The 22,562-nt window shown below is 35.4% G+C and overlaps 1 protein-coding gene across 3 annotated transcripts in view; it reads right to left on the reverse strand.

Moving 5' to 3' along the window:
* ARHGAP20 (Rho GTPase activating protein 20) overlaps nucleotides 1-22,562 on the reverse strand; it is a 146,079-nt gene that overhangs the window by 112,105 nt on the left and 11,412 nt on the right. For 2 of the 3 annotated variants that reach the window (XM_055273043.2, XM_055273044.2), the window contains exon 2: nucleotides 10,378-10,460. In XM_055273043.2, the coding sequence (XP_055129018.1) occupies nucleotides 10,378-10,460 (83 nt within the window). Of the gene's footprint in view, nucleotides 1-10,377; nucleotides 10,461-11,786; nucleotides 11,969-22,562 lie in introns of those variants that run through there. The other variant, XM_063636509.1, reaches the window with a different exon arrangement.

The raw sequence follows: 22,562 nt of genomic DNA on the forward strand, positions 1-22,562 counted from the left end.
AGGGTGAGGAAGGGCAAATAAACATGCACTAATAAGATAGTGCTTTCCTGGTGCCAAAATGAAAGATACAATTGAATCATAACTGCAATTAGCAAATTAAGCTAAAGTTGAAATTAAGAAATTAAATGGATGTGCTGTTCTGTAGCTACAAAAATAAATTAATTTGACCCTGTCAAAGCCCACTAGAATGTGGAGAGACTAAATTTAATCTCCTAAAGATTTCCTCCCAGAATCATACCACAAGAAAATTAGCACACTGCACCACAAACAGATGCATTTGATCATTTTTTAAAGAGTATGAAAAGTAGTTTGAAAAGAATAAAGCAATATATGGGCCTGGAAACCTTTTGTCTAACAAAGTAATGAGTTCCATTTTGGTAAAAAAATTTGCCAACTTTGCCACTTTATAAGGCAATTGCTATCTCTTTTCCTTATACCTGAATTTTACAACTTTGAAAAATGTTCCTTGCAAGGAAAAAAAAATGGGGTTTTGCAGGCTACTGGCAGTCTTCACGTATTAAATTTCTACTTTGGTGTTCTCATCATATACCTTGGATCATTCACAGATCTCTCAATTAAAAACCTCACAACGTATTGTCCAAAACTGTAGGAATGGACCTTATGTAGAGCCAATTGGCATGTTATGCAAGACAGCACATGGAACAGTGTTTGACACAGAATTTTTCTAAAATAACATGTCAGTATAGTTTATTGTAATTTTGAAAAGGTCTTAAAGATTTTCAAAAATTCCTCTAAAGTTCAAAATTTTATTTAAGTCTTATACCAAGAAACCATATCTAGGTATAGAACGTTTATAAAATTCCAAAAAGTCTGGTAACTTCTCCTTTAAATTAATTTTTCCTTTAAGTGATGTCAATTGTTATTACAACTACCTTAGAGTCTCAGCATGAGAGTGGCCTTTATGAGGTCGTTGAGTTCATTTCCATTACTATATCTGGAAGGTCCACACTAAACTGTCACAGGTAAAGGCAGTTTTTCATTCTGTTATGAAAGAAGATTTTACTACAGTCCTCAGTAAACCACTGCAGAGTATAAATGTATTTCCTTCATTCAAAAGTATGATAAGCTATTATCCACTTTAGGCTAATACTGAAGTTATGATGCTAACATGACAGAGGAAAAAGGAAGTGGAATAATGAGGAATTTGTAGAACACAATGGGGGAGTGTCAGAGTAGGACAATGTGAGCATGGTGGTGTGTGGTCATGCACAATAGGAGTGAATGAACCCAAAGGAAGTGGAAGCCAGTTAGCAAATGGCTGCTTTCCTAGTTACAAACGCCTTCCGACTGGGCTCCCTCACTCTATTATCTGTACCCTAAACCAGCCAATTCTATATGTACCTAATCTTGACTCACAGCTTTGGCACATATAAACCTCCTGGAGCCTCTTCATCTTAAGCGACTGAGCAAAGCAGGTCAATCCTCCGTGGTTCAAACCCTCATTTCCCAGAGTCATTCTAGGCATATTGAGAACCTCTACATAGGGAGAACTCACAAGTTGCCAGGGTCTACCAAGAATAAATCCAAAATATCCTGAGTTAATCCTGCTTTAGGTCAGACCTAGAAATATAATTGTCTTGCTAAAATAAATTTAATATTAGACTCTAGCAGGCTTCCAAATTCTCCATCTTTCATCTTTTTAACTTCCCATCTGCTATGGTCTTCAAGGTCTCTCTACGAGAATGTGTACTTCCTTCTGCTGTTACTACTGCTACTACTACTAACAATAATAAATAGCTTACATACATATGTAGCGCTGATTATGTACTAGAGACAACTTTAAGAACTTTACATATATAAGACTCATTTAGTTCTTCTTAAAATCCTATGAGGTAGGTATTATTATTATCTCTGGCTGAAAAACTTACCCAGGATCACACATAGCCAGTAAGGGGAAGTACCAGGATTCAGACCTGGCAATTTGGTTTCGGAGTCTATGCACTTAGGTACTGTATCATATTCCTTTAAGACCAGACACCTGGGTTCTGGTCCTGTCTCTGACATTAATCAACTATGTGACCTAGAGGAAGTTTTTGACTCAATTTCTGCTACTTAATGAGCCAAGATCAATGATCCACTTTTAGTTATAAAATGCTGTGATGATAAAGTAGGTGCTTTTTATTAACAAGCTTGACGTTAATAGATGAGCCAGAAGGCTTGAGTCTTAAAAATTATATAGCTATTATATAATAGAAGGGAAGAAGGGAAATAATAACTAAGTTAATATTCTAGGCATTTTTACTTATTTCCTCATTTTATGTTCTATGATGTAAGCATTATGACCCATATTTTACAGAGGAAAACATTGAGACTCAGAGATAAAGTAATTTATCCAAGGTCACACAGATAATCAGGATGGAGTGCCAGCATTTAAATGCAACCAAAGACCAAGTACTTTCTCTTATACCACAATTCTTCCCTGGTGTTGTCTTTCCCTCCTCTCAGCAGAGATTTAAAAAGTAAGTACCTAACACAAAGTCTTGCAAACAGCCCAAACGCAATAAATTAACCTGGAGGTGGAGATGGAGATAGACAAATGAATATCAACTTAAAAGTGGTAACAGGTTGTTACCCAGAACAGAAGTGGATACATTTTTGTGCAATTTCCACAAGGTAGGCTGTTCACCATATCAAAATGATACATTTTTGAAGGGAAAGTTTATATGACTTGAATTCATTCCTAAATAAACAATGAAGAAATACCATAACAATGCCAATATATATGAGATTTCTAAACCATACACATGAGCTCTTGTGGTATTTTGCTGCATGAAATTACTTCCTAACAATAACAAAGAAACATTTTGTTAAAAAAAATCTCCGTTTTCCCTATCAAGACTTTCACAAATGCCAATGAAAAAGTAAAGTGTCTTATACATTAAGGGAAGTCAGGAAAGTCAGAAACTACCGTGCTAACTTATTAAATTCCTCTTTTGGTTTGCAAATAGAGACATTAATTTATTCACGAATTCATCCAACAAATAATAACTGAACAGTAAGTATGTACAAGGTATTGTTTTATTAATAAATATGTGCTAGGACATTAAACATGCATATAAGGAGATTCCAATGAAGTGTGATTGAGTGCTGTGATTAAAAGATATATAGGGTGGTTATCACACTGTGCTCCATAAATATGTACAATTATTATGTGCCAATTTTTTTAAAAAGGTACTATTATGACTCCTATTTCACAGATGAGGAAACTGAGGCTTGGAGTAACCAGTTGTTATAGTCTGAATGAGAGAGATCATCTTTATAGATTTTTAACTATACAATTCTCACCCAAGTTCAAAAGTTGCAACTTAATTACCAGTGTGATAATATTAAGAGGTGAGGCCTTTTGGAGGTGATTAAGTCATGAGGGCAGAACCCTTATGAAGAGAATTAGCTCCCTTATAAAAGAAGTACAAGGGAGCTGTTTGCCCCTTCCACCACATGAGGACACAGTAAGAGATGCCATCTTAGAAGTGGAAAGCAGCCTTCACCAGGCATGAAACCTGCCAATGCCTTAATCTTGGACTTGCCAGCCTTCAGAACTATGAACAATAAATGTCTAATATTTATATATAAAAAGATATATACTGTGTTATAGGAGCATGGATGTTATTTATGAAGAGTTAGAGGAGTTTTTGAAGGAAGTGACATTTGAGAGAAGGTAGAGAGTATGATGTGTTTAAAAGCTGCAAATATTAGAATTCGGAGTATAGATACAGAAGTCTTGTTTTTGCTAACAAGTTGATTTTATTATATTAGTGAACCTTTAAAGTAACAGTATTCAGAAACTATTCAAAATTCTTTCTTACAAAAGGGAAAATGACAGCTGGGTATATTAAAACAATGTTCACATTGATTATCTAGACATATTCTTGGTACATATTAATATACTTTAATGTTTTAGCGTCTGAGTAGTATTTTTCTGAAAAATGTAAATTAGTTCAACTCCTATGAAAAATAGTATGGCAAATTTTCAAAGAACTAAAAAGAGAAATACAATTCAACCCAGCAATCCCATTACTGGGTATCTAAACAAAGGAAAAAAACTAGTTTTATCAAAAAGACTGCACTCTTATGTTTATTGAAGCATTATTTACAATAGCAAAATCATGGAATCAATCTAAGTGTCTATCAACAGTGGATTAGATAAAGAAAATGTGCTACATATATACCATGGAATACTATGCAGACATAAGAAAGGATGAAGGATGAAATCATGTCCTTTGCAGCAACATGTATGCAGCTGGAGGCCATTATTCTAAGTAAATTAACACAGAAAAAGAAAACCCAAACTGTATGTTCTCACACATAAGTGGGAGGAAACAATGGGAACACACGGACAGAAACAGGAAAACAAAAGACACCAGGGACTCCAAAAGAAGAGAGGGAAGTGGGGGGCAAGGCTTGAAAAACTACTACTGGGTATTACATTCACTGTTTGTGTGATGGGTTCAATAGAAGCTCAAACCCTAGCATCATGCAATATACCCATGTAACAAACATGCACATGTACCCCCGAATCTAAAATTTAAAAAATGAAGTTGAGGCTTTTATCACCAAAAAATTATATGAAACAATAAAATTAAGATCATATTGGAAAATAAACAGTCTTCTGGGAAATCTTTTGATTTGTTGTATTCAACAAATAATTATATGACCATAAAATGAGAAGAAGTTTAACAAATAACATATTTCAGCACTTTCATTTGATTTTTAAGAAAACCAAACCCTTCAACATATGTGCTCAGTCTTATCTTAACACAAGGATGATTATGACACAATGTTAGATCATCTTTAAACACAGAACTGAACACTACTGTGTCAAAGAGAAAAAGTAGTTGACTGCAGCTATGTAACCACTTACCTTAGAAAACCTCTAACCTTCTCAGTATGAAAGATGTCTGTCACATTTCCTAATATAATAATTACTTAGAGAAACCACCTCCAGCAGCTCTGAATGGTGCCACATTAAAAAAAAATGTTAAAATCTGTGAACTGCCTCTCCTTATGTACTCTATGCATTCACTAAAGAACACTGGAGATGAAACTACCTTTAACACAGAAATACAGTTAACTCATCAGTTAATTTAAATCTTTCTTTCTCTTTAAATCCAGCTCTTGTTCATTAAATTACTTTTAAAAAGAATTCTTTGAAATATCCTGCAGATTTAGACACAAGCTTTATCATCTACAAGTCATTAATTACTAAGTAACAACTATGGGACAATAGTAAAAATAGTAAGGTTCTACAGCAATGCCAAAATCAAATATAGATGTAATTCAAAAAATATAAAATGTCAATAAATAAAACACTATTCCTTTGCTGTCTGCCCAAACACTGCCCACAAATCTTTTGCAGTCTAGTTCTCATGTTACATTTCAAGAGATAGAAATGATTTTGGGGGAAGGCTATGAGAATTTTGCTGTATAAAGTACCACTTGAACTAGATGTGTTATCATCTTGGACTTCAGAAATTTCTCATATTTCTGGAGTATAATGGATAGAAAAGCAAAATTTTACTTCCAAAATTTGCATTACTTGTAACAACTTTGGAAAAAGAAGTATATCACTGAATACTACTATTTAGTTTTATCCTATAAAATTTATTTAAGTTTTAACTATAGGATTTACTTAAAACAGCAAGCTCATTAATAATTCATAAAATCTGATTTATGTAACTTTTCAGGAACATACATTATAAAAAAGTGGACAAAATTCAAAGACTTTCTTGAATGTTTATTATAATAGGATTTGATCTCCAAGTTTTTGAAAAAACTGCAAGAGACTTGAAAATAACTAATACATCTATGTTTAAGTGATAATTTAAACACGAGGGAAAACAAAAATCTGAATCACTTCTGAACAGGCAAGAATTTAAAAGGAAATACAAATGATTAATAGTAGTTACCCCTGGGGATGGAATAGAGACTTTACTTTTTGTTTTATACACGTCCATATTGTTTTCTTTTATAAGAAATATGTATTACTTTTGTCAATTGTAAATACTTCCTTAAAATTCTATCTTGTATTCCTTTTTTATAAGCAAATAAACATAAAAGCATTCTTTTATATCATGCAACAGTGGTCCTCCACCAAGCATTCATTAGAATCCTATAGATAACAGTATTATATTCTATACTTAAAAATCTATAAAGATGATAGCTCTCATGTTAAGTGTTTCTACTACAATTTTAAAAAAGAGTGCACAGAATTAACTATGGATTTGAAAAATATGCTGATATCTGTAGCCCACTCTAGAATACCAAATTAGAAAGGCTTAGGAATCACTAAACTAGAGGACCCTTTCAGGTTCTAATCCTGAAATTGTATTGCTTACAAATATTTTGCATACCTTCAGAGTACAAGCACCAAGAGCTACACAAAGTAAAAGCATAATCTCCTCTTTATAAGATTATGAGAGAGGTGAAGGTCCCATTCCCTAGCATTATGCACCCTAATTACTGATCTAGAGAAATTTCCAGGAAATTAACTGAAGATTAAAACATATACACATATACACACACACATGTATGTACACATATACACACACATATGTACACATATACACACACATATGTACACACACACATATGTACACATATACACACACATGTACACACACATATGTACACATATATACACACACGTATGCACACATACACACACGTATGCACACATATACACACGTATGTACACATACACACACGTATGTACACATATACACACACGTATGTACACATATACACACATATGTACATATATACACACGTATGTACACACATATACACACGTATGTACACACATATATGTACACATATATACACACATATATGTACACATATATACACACATATATGTACACATATATACACACATATACATATATACACATATATATACACACACACACATGCACACATATATTTTAAGACAGGGTCTGAGTGCAGTGGCACCATCGTAGCTCACTGCAGCTTCCAACTCCTGGGCTTAAGTGATCCTCCCACCTCAGCCTTCCAAGTAGCTGGGACACACATCACCATGCCCGGCTAATTTTTTTTATTTTAGAGACAGGGTCTTGCTATGTTGCCCAGGCTCAAGTGATCCTCCCACCTTGGCATACCAAAGGGTTTGGATTACAGGGATGTGCCACCATGTCCAGCCAAACAAACTTTTTTCCTTACAGTTATTTTGACACAAAACTCATCATATTTTGCTACTACTAAGAATCTGGGAGAACTGGCTCTAATGTAAGCACCAATTCTTGAAGAAGTGATAGGGAGGCAGTGTGGGGAAGGGCATTGTTGTATATTATTATATTGGTTCTCAACTTAGAACAATAAGAAGTGGCATTTTTCAGTGAGTCAGATAAGTGTTAGCATTTTCCCTAGCATGGCACTTCATCTGTATCAGCAGTTCTTGATTCTATTAAACCCAATGACCCTTTGTTATATACAAGTCTATATATATGTTTAAATTCCTCTTTTTATATCCTGAAATGAAATTCACAGGTATTTTTAAAAAGTCAAAAATAATAAAACACTCTAACAGTAACATAAAGAAAAAAATGAAAGTTCTTAATGAAGTATGTATTTCAATAAGTACATGCTCAGACATGATTATACTAAAGACAATTAAGTAGTCAGATGCTTACAACTAGTTACAATTAATATACTCAAATTTAAGAGAAGTCAGATAAGAAATTTCATGTAACAAGAATAGAAAAATGAAGCCCAGTGATTTTTAGAAATGGTTCCAAACAATACAAAGTACAATTATCTCTTGATGTACAAGGTAGCTACATTTCTGAAAAATTTAGTGTTTATTGAAATGTATAAAAATACTTTGTGCTTATATATAAAATAGGTTACAGGCATAGATAATTGTATAAAGATTTTTTCCCCCTTCATGCATATGCTATACAGGGGACTTTCAAAAGCTACGCAGGAACCCGCCATTCTTCTCTTCACAGGATGTTCTGTGCTTTCCATGATGCCTAGCATCCCTGGCTGCTGCCACTAAATCACTGACCAAACATAAATGTTCCACAAAATTCCAAAGTGTACCCTAGAGGTTAGTACCATCCCCCGCCCCCACCCCACTGTGAACCACTGGTCTGCATAAACTTTCAGTACCTGTATATATACTTATCGCAGATTCTCACCCTGGGGTAGATTGGGGAAAGATGATTACTGGTTCCTGATCTCAGGCTACAGCTTCTATAAGGACTACTTTTAACTGAAAAACCTTAGCACACTTCATACTCACAAGCTTCCAATAAAAAATTTTACCCAAAACTGTGTATTTGTTAAAAACTTTGTTAAAAAATAAACAATAAATTTATTTTTACATCTATAGTAGAGAATTAAAGACAGCTATACTGATTCTGTTTCCTCTATCCACCTGCACTGAAAAAATACTGTCCCTTGAGGTTTCTAGATAATCAGTGTTAAACTGTGAAGATATAACCATTCTCTTTTATTCACACTAAAGCAAGGATACACTGATGCAAACAATGCAAAAGTCATTTATATATGACACTGAAATATATTACTGTATTTTTATTTGGCAGAATGGCTTCCTAATTAAATTTTGATTAGGCATCTATTAAAAGGAGTTTACATTTCTTGATCAACCCAATGACTAAAGTGTACGTCTTCTGGGGGTAGGTGAGAAAAACTACTGAGTCTGAGAACTTGCTAAGTGCTCGGAAGAAAGTGATGTGAGTATTTTTGTACATTTCACTTGTTGGGATTTGGATATATAACTTATTTTTAATACTGAAAAACTTCCATACTTTCATATAGATGAGTTTTTTTTTTTTTTTTTTTTTTTTTGGAGACAGAGTCTCACTCTGTGGCCCAGGCTGGAGTGCAGGGCGCGATCTGGGCTCACTGCAAGCTCCGCCTCCCAGGTTCACGCCATTCTCCTGCCTCAGCCTCTCCGAGTAGCTGGGACTACAGGCGCCTGCCACCATGCCCGGTTAATATTTTGGATTTTTTTTTAGTAGACATGGGGTTTCAACGTGTTAGCCAGGATGGTCTCTATCTCCTAACCTCGTGATCCGTCCGCCTTGGCCTCCCAATCATACAGATTTTATGTTAAATTAGCACGATTTGAAGAAATGTCATAGTTATAGATATATCCTCGCTTTAAATAAAGTTGGTGAAGCCTTCACTTTACCTAAAAGGATTCACAGCTTAGAGAAAAATTATTGTAACATTCCTTTGAACATAAAAACTCTTATGAGTTAAAATGCCATTTAAAAATGAATGAATTAATGAATATTTGAATTTGAAAAAATTAGTGAATAAATTAATATTTGAATTTGAAAAAATTAATGAATAAAATAATAATGACTATTCAATTTCAACACATTATGAAAGACTCTTAAAATGTCTATTGAAATGTTACAGTAGATAGCTAGTCAGGTGTGAGCGGGGCAGGAGAGGGCTCCCCGCAACACGCACCAGGAGTATTGGGTGACCATCAGTTGATGGTGAGGTGGTTGTTAACCATTTCGCTCAAGTAATAATTGGTCACAGCTGGCACCAGGGAAAGGTGGTCTCGTAACAGAGAGAAAACACCTGAAACTGATCAGCAGCTTCCCAATGAGATCCCAGAAGTATGCCAACATACAAAATCCCCAAGTTAAGAGGTCAAGCTGCGTACTTGTTTTCTCAAGTTGCCTGCTTGGCCCTCTTTCAAGTTGTACTTTCCTTCCTTTCCTTCCTGTTCTAAATCTTTTCAACAAGCTTTCGCTCCTGCTCTGCAAAAAAAAAAAAAAAAAAAAAAATGTCTATTCCAATGTCCATTGAAATAGTAATTAGCCTCCATTGGTGAAATGACTCTGTTAACAGGTATTTAGCTTATTTTTCCACTTTGAATTTCACTAATTTAACCAATAATGCCTAAAATAAATCAATATTCCATTTTAAAAAGTAATCCTAATATGGTTATCTTCCTTCATATCTAAAGTTGGTAAGAAAAACTGCCTTATCCACGCACAACAATCACTTTGTGTTGATTTAAAAATATGCAGTTTTGTGCAAAACAAAACATTCATTTTTCAGTATTTTGATTTCTATTTTATAAGTAAACTTTGTTAAAATGTGGAACTTGCAAGTTTATATACTTTTTGGAGTGAAATTCACTTTTGAATCAGTTTTAAAGCAACTGAGCATATATACCAGCTAGGCCCTATTAACCTCATAACAAAAGTTGTATTTTCTACTCTTAAACAGAATTCTGGTGGTGATAACAACCTCTACACATTAAAGAATATGTGATCTGAAAAACTCTTCATCTAATATAAAGTTCCAAGCACATACTGAATGTGTAATACAAAGCTTTGCACTTACCTGGTAGCAGGCCGTTTTTGTAGGGCTTTATCCAGGATAAGAGATGGAGCGCTCCTCCTCCTTTCTGCTAGTGTTTTCATTTTCTGTTGATGAAACAAAAATGAAGACCACGTGGCTTGTAAGGCAAGACAATGTTGATTTTTTTTTTTCAATCCAATTTAACAAGTTTTGCATTGCCTATCTTTGCCTATCAAGGAGCCTACAGTTTCATTATGGAGACAAAACATCTAAAATAGGATAGTTAAAAAAAAAAAAAACAGGACAGTAAGTGTCAAAAAGTGGTAAAGGCAATAAGTATTTACTGTGGTCAGAGAATAAAGAGGTTGAATGTTTACCAGAATATTTGGGAGAAACACCATCATAACCATTATTACTGGCTATCATGTGTCCGGCTCTATGCTAAAGGCTGGACACGGATTATCTTATTTATAAACCAAAATGTCATCCGGGTAGATACTACTATCTTTATTTCACAGGCAAATTTGGCTTCAAGAAAAGACAAGGAGAGGAAAAAACAGTTAAAGCAAAAGCAGAGAGACTAGAGTTTTGCATAAATATTAACACACTTGGGAATCCCTTCTTCCAAATAGACTTTTTTAAAACTGTAACTTCAAACAATAAAAAATCTTTTTTTCTAGGTGGTATATAAATATAAGAAGGTGGTAATCTGTTCCAATGACCTAAAATTGCAGTAAATGAAGTTTATTCGACTTGAATTATTCAGATAATTACTCTCTAAATTTAGTCTTATATATTTAACACATCTAGATACAGCCACTAGAAGCAGATGAGTAAAATTAACCATATATAGTCACAAACAGCCATGAGCGAAGTTCAGGCTGTATTATCAAAGCCATTCTTCTCACCCTATATCTCTATACCCTTTCATCCCATATCCCTCTCACCCTGTATCCTCGCCAAAGGTCTTACCCACTACCTCTAGGCCAGTCATGCTTGGGAACTGGATGTTGCTCCAATGGGAACCATATAAAACTAGGCAGCTCAGTGTCGGTACCCTATTATGTGATTCATAAAGGAATTGCTTGCAGTTTTTAAAGTAAAACAATGATCCTAGCATAGGAATAAAGAAAGAATCACCCAGTGGGAAGAGGATGCTAGACTTCTTTGGCACAATTCTTATCCCACAAATTCTCCATGCTCCTGGGGATCTCTCCCAAATTATTGTCACCACTGCTCTGGCCTCAGTGTTGCTATTCCACTCATTAATCTTTTGGCTCACACGTGGAAGCTATAGGCACAAATCTCCTTAGCACAGCTGAGACAACAGCTGGAATAATTATGTAAAACATTAATAAATGACAAGAAACACATGGGTTAAAAATAGACAATATCAAACATCTCAATTGGGAGTTATTAACCACAAATCAATTTCAGGCCAGGTTACTTACATAAAAATTTTTTGCATGATGTATATGTGATGTCTTCCTTCTAGAGAAACAGCCCAGAGTTATCATCAGATTCCCAGAAAAGTCTAATCTTTTCCAACACTGGTGATTTCAATAACCTAGTTTATATATTATAAAGTGCAAGCCCTATCTCACTGTTTTCATTACTCACACCTCTTAGGAACATAATCCTCAGGAATCTAATATCCTTAGGCTAGTGTGACTGCAGAGGTTACAAGGAGAAAGGAAAACTGGGAGATAAGTATTTGTATTGCAAGGTACAGCAGCACTTCCTCATGTGAAGAGTCTCAACACTGAAAGATTGGATTGATTGTACTAAGAAAAGTGGCAGTTTGTTCATATCCATCAAGCTATGTTCCAGATTTTTTGCAGGGTTCTGTTTCACCTTCAGGCCTGGAATTAATTCCTACTCTATCCTGATTCCCTTTACAGGACCGAATTACTACTTTGAAGTGTGAAATGCACCCACTCTTGTAAGCTTTACCTTTGTCCCTCACACCCTCTGTCTGCTTTGACCTTGAGGATCTGCCATTAAGCAGCTTTACATCTGCTTTCTCTAACCTTCTGAAATTACTGTCAGCAGATCCAAGATTCTAAACTAGATCTTCATTAGTACATAGTTTCTAATTCTGAGCTCCTTGGCTTTCAGGTTTATGAAGAATTTGGAAAGGATTCAAAAGACAGTGTAAAATGACTTAAAATGTGAAGAAAAAGAGCCTATGAAACAGGATAAAATGATCTGAGATTCTTCATTTAGAAACAGTAATAATCTCAAAATTAACGCAGAACTATAATATGGAGGAAAGTAAGCATCTTCCAAGGAAGATGAGGCAGAAAGAAATGGGGAGAAACATGGAATGAAAATCCAGGTTGTCCTTGGGTAGTGGTTTGTTGACAAATCTATAAAAGTTGTGAACTAAATTTTGCATGCAACTTCAGGGGTTCAGAACCCCCATAAAATGGATTCCTTAGGGATTTATGAACCTCAAGTTAAGAAACTTTCTGATGTAAGAAAATCCTCCCAAGATTGATAGCTGTTAAACATGAGAATGGATCATCAAAGAAGGGTGACAAATTTTCTTCTGAAAAGGTGCTTTTGAAATGGGTGTTTTTCATGGAAATCTATTGTAGAAGATTATTTGTATAACAGTGAATAGACTGTATTTTCTGAGTTTTAAAATTGTCAGATGTATAAGGGTCAAATGCTGAGTGTAGCCACCTCATCCAGCTTGATTTATATTGAAGAGAATGCAATCAAACTACCAAGAGGTAGTTTGTTTTTATTTCAGGTTCCATTGTTCGTACTCAGACTTATTCTATCATTAATGAGATGTGCAACCCAAGGCAATTCAGCCACTTCTCTGGGCCTCCATTTCCTTACCCACAAAATGAGACAGTTTGGACTACATAGTCACTTAGGTCCCTTCTATTTCTGATAGTCCCACATTAAGTGTCCACCAAAGATTCACCATGGATATGCAAGAAAATAAACATTACATGAACCATACATTTAGGATTCACAGAATTCATTCTAAATAACAAAAGGTCTTACATGCAGCCAATATAACCAGGGGCTTAATAGATATAGATATTAATTCATTCAAAATATACTTATCTCTTTCTTTTGCTTAAAAGTGTAACCAAACAAAGGGCCAATAATAACTTCAAAACAAATTCACTGATCTCTGAAAGAATCTGTTCTCAGGCAATGAAAACTTAGGTTTTCTTGTTTACAACTATGTGAAATACATCAAAATAGAATGAAACTATTGATTCTTTTACAGGTGTATAATAGTACAAACTTATCAGGACAGGTTTATGTTATGCTTATCTTAGCACCAACAAATTTCACAGTTGTTCTGTGACAGGGATAACTATAATTCTTTGCTTCACAGAAAACAAGGTAAACTTCAGACAGTATATAGTATATATTTTCTGTTGTACTTGATGTTTTTAATTAGATGACCTCATAAACACTGGATACCACTGTGAAATAGAATATTTTTAAAAGGTAATGTTTTAAAGAAATGATAAACTATACCTTTAGGCAAAAATACCCAATTAATTAATTGCATTAATCTTTCGGGAATGAGTTTGATATTGTATCACTTACCTAGTGTTAAGTAGCCCCAAAAACTAAATAAGAATTTTATGTGAGCTACGAAACAAACAAATCTATCTCTCTGTCCCCCAAACGGGAAAAAATGAAGAGGAGAATGGAAGAAGTTCTAAAATGGAATAAAGAGTGATTAAATGTCAAAAACTGTTGTCTATTTACAAATGGCCTTTATTAGGAAAGTATAACATGAATACTACAGAGAAATTATTAGGTTGGTGTACAAGTAATTGCTGTTTTTGCCATTACTTCCAATGGATCTTTGACCCTCTGCTGTATCCTCTGCAGTTATATTCAGTACTGTAGGTCAAAAAACCTATTATGCCTAACAGTAAATGAATAAAGGTCATAATTGAATATGAGAACCAAATGCCAGTAATTTTTTATCTTTTACATTTAAATAATAACACAAAACTGCAGCAACATTACCAACTAATCTGCAAGGTGCTTTCTACTTCAAGTCATTTTAAATACATGGATTAATTACATATTCAACTCCCTGTGTTCCTGCATATATGATGCCTCAGTAGTAGCATTTCACATTATACTTATGTTTCTGACCCTTTCTAGAGAGCAGGGGCTATATCTTCTTCCCAAATTTCCTCCCTTCCTTCTCTGTAGCAAGCATATTTTTGCATTCCCAAATCCTGGTATAATGCCTGGAACAAACTATACACTCTATAAATGAGGGTTTTATGTGAAAAAAACCCACTAATTCACCACATAAATACCACCATCCCCAAATGCACACATATGAAAACAAACAAACCTTTAAGGAGCTCTGCTGGAATGGTATCATTAAGAAAAATGTAAGCATTTGCTATGGAAATAGACAGCAAGAGTATACCTGTGCAGTGCAAACTACACCTTTTGAACATAGTGTTGACACTTATCACTTTGAGCTACATAGTAAACATCTGCCTGATAATAAAGTTAATCATTTGTCAACAAATAAATGGTGCTGAGATAATGGGATATCCACATACAAAAGAATAAAGTTGGACCCCTACCTCAAACCGTATACAAAAATTAACTTAAAGACCTAAAAGTAACAGCTAAAAACTATAAAAATCTTAGAAGGAAACACAGGCATAATCTTGTCATCTTGGATGAGGCAGCGGCTTCTTATTAATAGATATGACAACAAAAGTACAAGCAACAGAAGAAAAAATCTAGACACTGTCAAGATTTAAAATTTCCATGCTTCAAAAGACACCATTAAGAAAGTGAAAAGACAACCCACAGAATGGGAAATCTTTTATTGTAAATCATATATCTGACAAGTGACATGTATCTATTATAAAGAAATATTAAAACTCAAAGGCAAATTGCCCAATTAAAAATGGGCAAAGGAGGCCGGGCGCGGTGGCTCACGCCTGTAATCCCAGCACTTTGGGAGGCCGAGGCGGGCGGATCACGAGGTCAGGAGATCGAGACCATCCTGGCTAACACAGTGAAACCCTGTCTCTACTAAAAATACAAAAAATTAGCCGGGCGAGGTGGCGGGCGCCTGTAGTCCCAGCTACGCAGGAGGCTGAGGCAGGAGAATGGCGTGAACCCCGGGGGGCGGAGCTTGCAGTGAGCCGAGATTGCGCCACTGCACTCCAGCCTGGGTGAAAGAGCGAGACTTCGTCTCAAAAAAAAAAAAAAAAAAAAAAAAAAATGGGCAAAGGATATGAATACAGTCTCCCAAAGAAGATATACAAATTGCCAATAAGGATATGAGAAAATGCTCAACATAATTAGCCATCAGGGAAATGCAAATCAAAATTACAATGAGATACCACATCACACACATTAGGATGACTATAATAAAAAAAGATAATTATAAGGGTTGGTGAGGATTGGAGACTGGACTCTTATACACTGCTGGTGGGAATGAAAACTGGTAAGATGGAAAACAGTTTGGCAGTTCTTCAATGGTTAAACATAGAGTTACCATATGATCCTGCAATTCTACTCCTAGGTACATATCCAAGAGAAATAAAAACATAGGTCCTCAAAAAGACTTGCATATGACTGCTTATAACAGCATTATTCATAATAGTAAAAAAGTGGCAACATCACCAATGTCAATCAACTGATGAATGGGTAAACAAAATGTGCTATATCTATACAATAAAATATTACTTGGCAATAAAAAGAAATGAAGTATTGATACATGCTACAACATGAGTGAACCTTGAAAACATTATACTAATTGAAAGAAACCATTACAAAAACCATATATTATATGATTTCATTTATATAAAGTGCCCAGAATAAGCAAATCTATAGAGACTTAAAGATTTGTTCCTCCCTAGAGTTTGGGGAGACAGCAGAATTGGGAGATGATAGCTAAGGGGGTTCAGTGTTTCTGAGGTAATGAAAATATTCTAAAATTGATCGTGGTGGTGAATGTACAATTCTATGACTACACTAAAAGCCACAGAACATAACTTTAGGTGGGTGAATTGTATGGTATGCAAATCGATTTGGTTAATACCAAAGAAACCTAACTACCAAATTACTAAACCACTGGGCTCCAGCCCAGCAAACTGGTCCTTAGCCATAAGTTATAATTTTCTTCTTATCACAATCATCCGAAATATATGAAAATGGAAAATTTTTTTATCCCATTTTTTTTTTGTACAAAAAGTTTCAGTGGCTTTCCATTTGAGTTCTTCAGAGATCTGAGGAATTTGCCCACCTGCTTATTGTTTTAATTAAAAATTTTTAACAATTCTAGATTCATGTGTATGTGCATGTTTGTTACATCAGTATATTGTGTACTGGTGAGGATTGGGCTTTTAGCATACTCATTACGCAAATAGTGAACATTGTATCTGATAGGTAGTTTTTCAACTTTTGCCACCTTCTCACCCACCTCCCTTTTGGAGTCTCCAGTGTTTATTATTTCCATCTTTATGTCCATTTGTATCCACTGTTAGATCCCACTTATTAGTGAGAACATGTGGTATTTAATTTTCTGTTCTGAGTTAGTTCATTTAGGATAATGGCCTCTAGGCTCCACCATGTTGCTGCAAAGAAAATTATTTCATTCTTTTTTATGGCTGCATAGTATTCCATGGTGTATATGTATCACATTTTATTTATTCAGTTAACTGTTGATGGACATTTTGGTTGGCTCCATGACTTTGCTATTGTGAGTAGTGCTGTGATGAATATAGAAATGCAGATGTCTTTTTCTGTTTAGGTGTCTTTATAATATAATGATTTCTTTTCCTTTGTGTAGATACCCAGTAGTGGGATTGCAGGATTGAATGGTATTTCTATTTTTAGTTGTTTGATAAATCTCCACATTGTTTACCATAGATGTTGAACTAATTTACATTCCCATCAATATTGTATGTTTCCTTTTCTCCACATCCATGCCAACATTTGTTTTTTTTTTTTTGACTTTTTAATAATAGCCATTCTGATGGGTGTAAGATATCTCATTGTAGTTTTAATTAGCATTTCTCTAATTAGTGATTTTTGAGCATTTTTTCCCATGCTTTTTGCCACTTGCTTTTCTTCTTTTTAGAAATATCTGTGGGATTGGTGGTGATATCCCCTTTTTCCTTTTTTATTGCATCTATTTGATTCTTCTCTCTTTTCTTCTTTATTGGTCTTGCTAGCGGTCTATCAATTTTGTTGATCTTTTCAAAAAACCAGCTCCTGGATTCATTAATTTTTTGAAGGGTTTTTTGTGTCTCTATTTCCTTCAGTTCTGCTCTGATTTTAGTTATTTCTAGCCTTCTGCTAGCTTTTGAATGTGTTTGCTCTTGCTTTTCTAGTTCTTTTAATTGTGATGTTAGGGTGTCAATTTTGGATCTTTCCTGCTTTCTCTTGTGGGCATTTAGTGCTATAAATTTCCCTCTACACACTGCTTTGAACGTGTCCCAGAGATTCTGGTATGTTGTGTCTTTGTTCTCATCGGTTTCAAAGAACATCTTTATTTCTGCCTTCATTTCATTATGTACCCAATAGTCATTCAGGAGCAGGTTGTTCAGTTTCCATGTAGTTGAGCGGTTTTGACTGAGTTTCTTAATCCTGAGTTCTAGTTTGATTGCACTGTGGTCTGAGAGACAGTTTGTTATAATTTCTGTTCTTTTACATTTGCTGAGGAGAGCTTTACTTCCAACTATGTGGTCAATTTTGGAATAGGTGTGGTGTGGTGCTGAAAAAAATATATATTCTGTTGATTTGGGGTGGAGAGTTCTGTAGATGTCTATGAGGTCCACTTTGTGTAGAGCTGAGTTCAATTCCTGGATATCCTTGTTAAGTTTCTGTCTTGTTGATCTGTCTAATGTTGACAGTGGGGTGTTAAAATCTCCCATTATTATTGCGTGGGAGTTTAAGTCCCTTTGTAGGTCACTCAGGACTTGCTTTATGAATCTGGGTGCTCCTGTGTTGGGTGCATATATATTTAGGATAGTTAGCTCTTCTTGTTGAATTGATCCCTTTACCATTATGTAATGGCCTTCTTTGTCTCTTTTGATCTTTGTTGGTTTAAAGTCTATTTTACCAGAGACTAGGATTGCAACCTCTGCCTTTTTTTGTTTTCCATTTGCTTGATAGATCTTCCTCCATCCCTTTATTTTGAGTCTATGTGTGTCTCTGCACGTGAGATGGGTTTCCTGAATACAGCACACTGATAGGTCCTGACTCCTTACCAATCCCACAGAAATACAATCTACCATCAGAGAATACTACAAACACCTCTATGCAAATAAACTAGAAAATCTAGAAGAAATGGATAAATTCCTCGACAAATACACCCTCCCAAGACTAAATCAGGAAGAAGTTGAATCTCTGAATAGACCAAAAACAGGCTCTGAAATTGTGGCAATAATCAATAGCTTACCAACCAAAAAGAGTCCAGGACCTGATGGATTCACAGCCGAATTCTACCAGAGGTACAAGGAGGAACTGGTACCATTCCTTCTGAAACTATTCCAATCGATAGAAAAAGAGGGAATCCTCCCTAACACATTTTATGAAGCCAGCATTGTCCTGATACCAAAGCCTGGCAGAGACATAACCAAAAAAGAGAATTTCAGACCAATATCCTTGATGAACATTGATGCAAAAATCCTCAATAAAATACTGGCAAACCGAATCCAGCAGCACATCAAAAAGCTTATCCACCATGATCAAGTGGGCTTCATCCCTGGGATGCAAGGCTGGTTCAACATATGCAAATCAATAAATGTAATCCAGCATATAAACAGAACCAAAGACAAAAACCACATCATGATCTCAATAGATGCAGAAAAGGCCTTTGACAAAATTCAACAACCTTCATGCTAAAAACTCTCAATAAATTAGGTATTGATGGGATGTATCTCAAAATAATAAGAGCTATCTACGACAAACCCACAGCCAATATCATACTGAATGGGCAAAAACTGGAAGCATTCCCTCTGAAAACTGGCACAAGACAGGGATGCCCTCTCTCACTGCTCCTATTCAATATAGTGCTGGAAGTTCTGGCCAGAGCAATCAGGCAGGAGAAGGAAATAAAGGGTATTCAATTAGGAAAAGAGGAAGTCAAACTGTCCCTGTTTGCAGATGACATGATTGTATATCTAGAAAACCCCATTGTGTCAGTCCAAAATCTCCTTAAGCTGATTAGCAACTTCAGCAAAGTCTCAGGATACAAAATCAATGTGCAAAAATCACAAGCATTCTTGTACACCAATCACAAACAGAGAGCCAAATCATGAGTGAACTCCCATTCACAATTGCTTCAAAGAGAATAAAATACCTAGGAATCCAACTTACAAGGGATGTGAAGGACCTCTTCAAGGAGAACTATAAACCACTGCTCAATGAAATAAAAGAGGATACAAACAAATGGAAGAACATTCCATGCTCATGGGTTGGAAGAATCAATATTGTGAAAATGGCCATACTGCCCAAGGTAATTTATAGATTCAATGCCATCCCCATCAAGCTACCAATGACTTTCTTCACAGAATTGGAAAAAACTACTTTAAAGTTCATATGGAACCAAAAAAGAGCCCGCATCACCAAGTCAATCCTAAGCCAAAAGAACAAAGCTGGAGGCATCACGCTACCTGACTTCAAACTATACTACAAGGCTACAGTAACCAAAACAGCATGGTACTGGTACCACAACAGAGACATAGATCAATGGAACAGAACAGAGCCCTCAGAAATGATGCCGCATATCTACAACTATCTGATCTTTGACAAACCTGACAAAAACAAGAAATGGGGAAAGGATTCCCTATTTAATAAATGGTGCTGGGAAAACTGGCTAGCCATATGTAGAAAGCTGAAACTGGATCCCTTCCTTACACCTTATACAAAAATTAATTCAAGATGGATTAAAGACTTAAATGTTAGACCTAAAACCATTAAAATCCTATGAGAAAACCTAGGCAATACCATTCAGGACATAGGCATGGGCAAGGACTTCATGTCTAAAACACCAAAAGCAATGGCAACAAAAGCCAAAATTGACAAATGGGATCTCATTAAACTAAAGAGATTCTGCACAGCAAAAGAAACTACCATCAGAGTGAACAGGCAACCTAGAGAATGGGAGAAAATTTTTGCAACCTACTCATCTGACAAAGGGCTAATATCCAGAATCTACAATGAACTCAAACAAATTTACAAGAAAAAAACAAACAACCCCATCAAAAAGTGGGCAAAGGACATGAACAGACACTTCTCAAAAGAAGACATTTATGCAGCCAAAAAACACATGAAGAAATGCTCCTCATCACTGGCCATCAGAGAAATGCAAATCAAAACCACAATGAGATACCATCTCACACCAGTTAGAATGGCCATCATTAAAAAAGCAGGAAACAACAGGTGCTGGAGAGGATGTGGAGAAATAGGAACACTTTTACACTGTTGGTGGGACTGTAAACCAGTTCAACCATTGTGGAAGTCAGTGTGGCGATTCCTCAGGGATCTAGAACTAGAAATACCATTTGACCCAGCCATCCCATTACTGGGTATATACCCAAAGGACTATAAATCATGCTGCTATAAAGACACATGCACACGTATGTTTATTGCGGCACTATTCACAATAGCAAAGAGTTGGAACCAACCCAAATGTCCAACAACGATAGACTGGATTAAGAAAATGTGGCACATATACACCATGGAATACTATGCAGCCATAAAAAATGATGAGTTCGTATCCTTTGTAGGGACATGGATGAAACTGGAAAACATCATTCTCAGTAAACTATCGCAAGGACAAAAAACCAAACACTGCATGTTCTCACTCATAGGTGGGAGTTGAACAATGAGAACTCATGGACACAGGAAGGGGAACATCACACTCCGGGGACTGTTGTGGGGTGGGGGGAGGGGGGAGAGACAGCATTAGGAGATATACCTAATGCTAAATGACAAGTTAATGGGTACAGGAAATCAACATGGCACATTGATACATATGTAACAAACCTGCACATGTACCCTAAAACCTAAATTATAAAAAAAAAAAAAAAAAAAAGAAATATCTGTTCATGTCCTTTGCCCAGTTTTTAATGGAGCTGTTTTTTTCTTGTCGAGTTCTTTCAGTTCCTTGTAAGTTCTGGATACTAGTCCTTTGTCAGAGGCATAATTTGTGAATATTTTGTCCCATTCTGTAGGTTGTCTGTTTACCCTTATTATTTCTTTTGCTTTGCAGAAGCTGTTTAGTTTAATTAAATCCCATTTGTCTATTTTTATGTTGCATTTGCATTTGTCTAGTTTCATTCTTCTGCATGTGGCTAGCCAATTTTCCCAGCACAATTTATTGAATAGGATGTCCTTTCCCCATTGTTTATTTTTGTTGGCTTTGTTGAAGATCAGTTGGTTGTAGTTATATGGCTTTATTTCTGGGTTCTCTATTCTGCTCCATTGATCTATATATCTATTTTTATACCAGGACCATGCTGTTTTAGTTGCCACAGCCTTGTAGTATAATTTGAAGTCAGGCAATATGATATCTCTGGATTTGTTCTTTTTGCTTAGGATGGCTTTGGCTATTTGGGCTCTTTTTTTGGTTCCATATGAACTTTAGGATTTTTTTCCTAATTTTGTGACAAATGAAATTGGTAATTTGATAGAGATTGCATTGACTCTGTAGATTGCCTTGAATAGTATGGGCATTTTAATGATACTGATTTTTCCAATCTATGAGCATGGGATGTTTTCCCATTTCTGTCATCTACGATTTCTTTCATCAGCCTATTTTGTTAAGGGTTTTTATCACGAAGGATGTTGGATTTTACTGAATGCCTTTTCTGCATCTATTAAGATGACTGCATGGTTTTTGTTTTTAGTTCTGTGTATGTGGTAAAACACATTTATTGATTTGTGGATGTTGAACCATCATTGCATTCCTGGGATAAAACACACTTGATCATGATAAATTATCTTCTTCATGTGCTTTGGATTCGGTTTGCTAGTATTTTGTGGAGGATTTCTGCATCTATGTTCATCAGAATATTGGCCTATAGTTTTCGTTTTCTGTTGTGTCCTTCCCTGATTTTGGTATCAGGGAGATACTGGTTTCATGGAATGAGTGAGGAAATAATCCCTCCTCATTGGTTTTTTAGAAGTTTCAGTAAGATTGAATACCAGTTCTTTGTATGTTTGATAAAATTCAACTGCAAATCTGT

Source organism: Symphalangus syndactylus, chromosome 3 (assembly GCF_028878055.3).
Source record: "Symphalangus syndactylus isolate Jambi chromosome 3, NHGRI_mSymSyn1-v2.1_pri, whole genome shotgun sequence".
Taxonomy (NCBI): Eukaryota; Metazoa; Chordata; class Mammalia; order Primates; family Hylobatidae; genus Symphalangus; species Symphalangus syndactylus.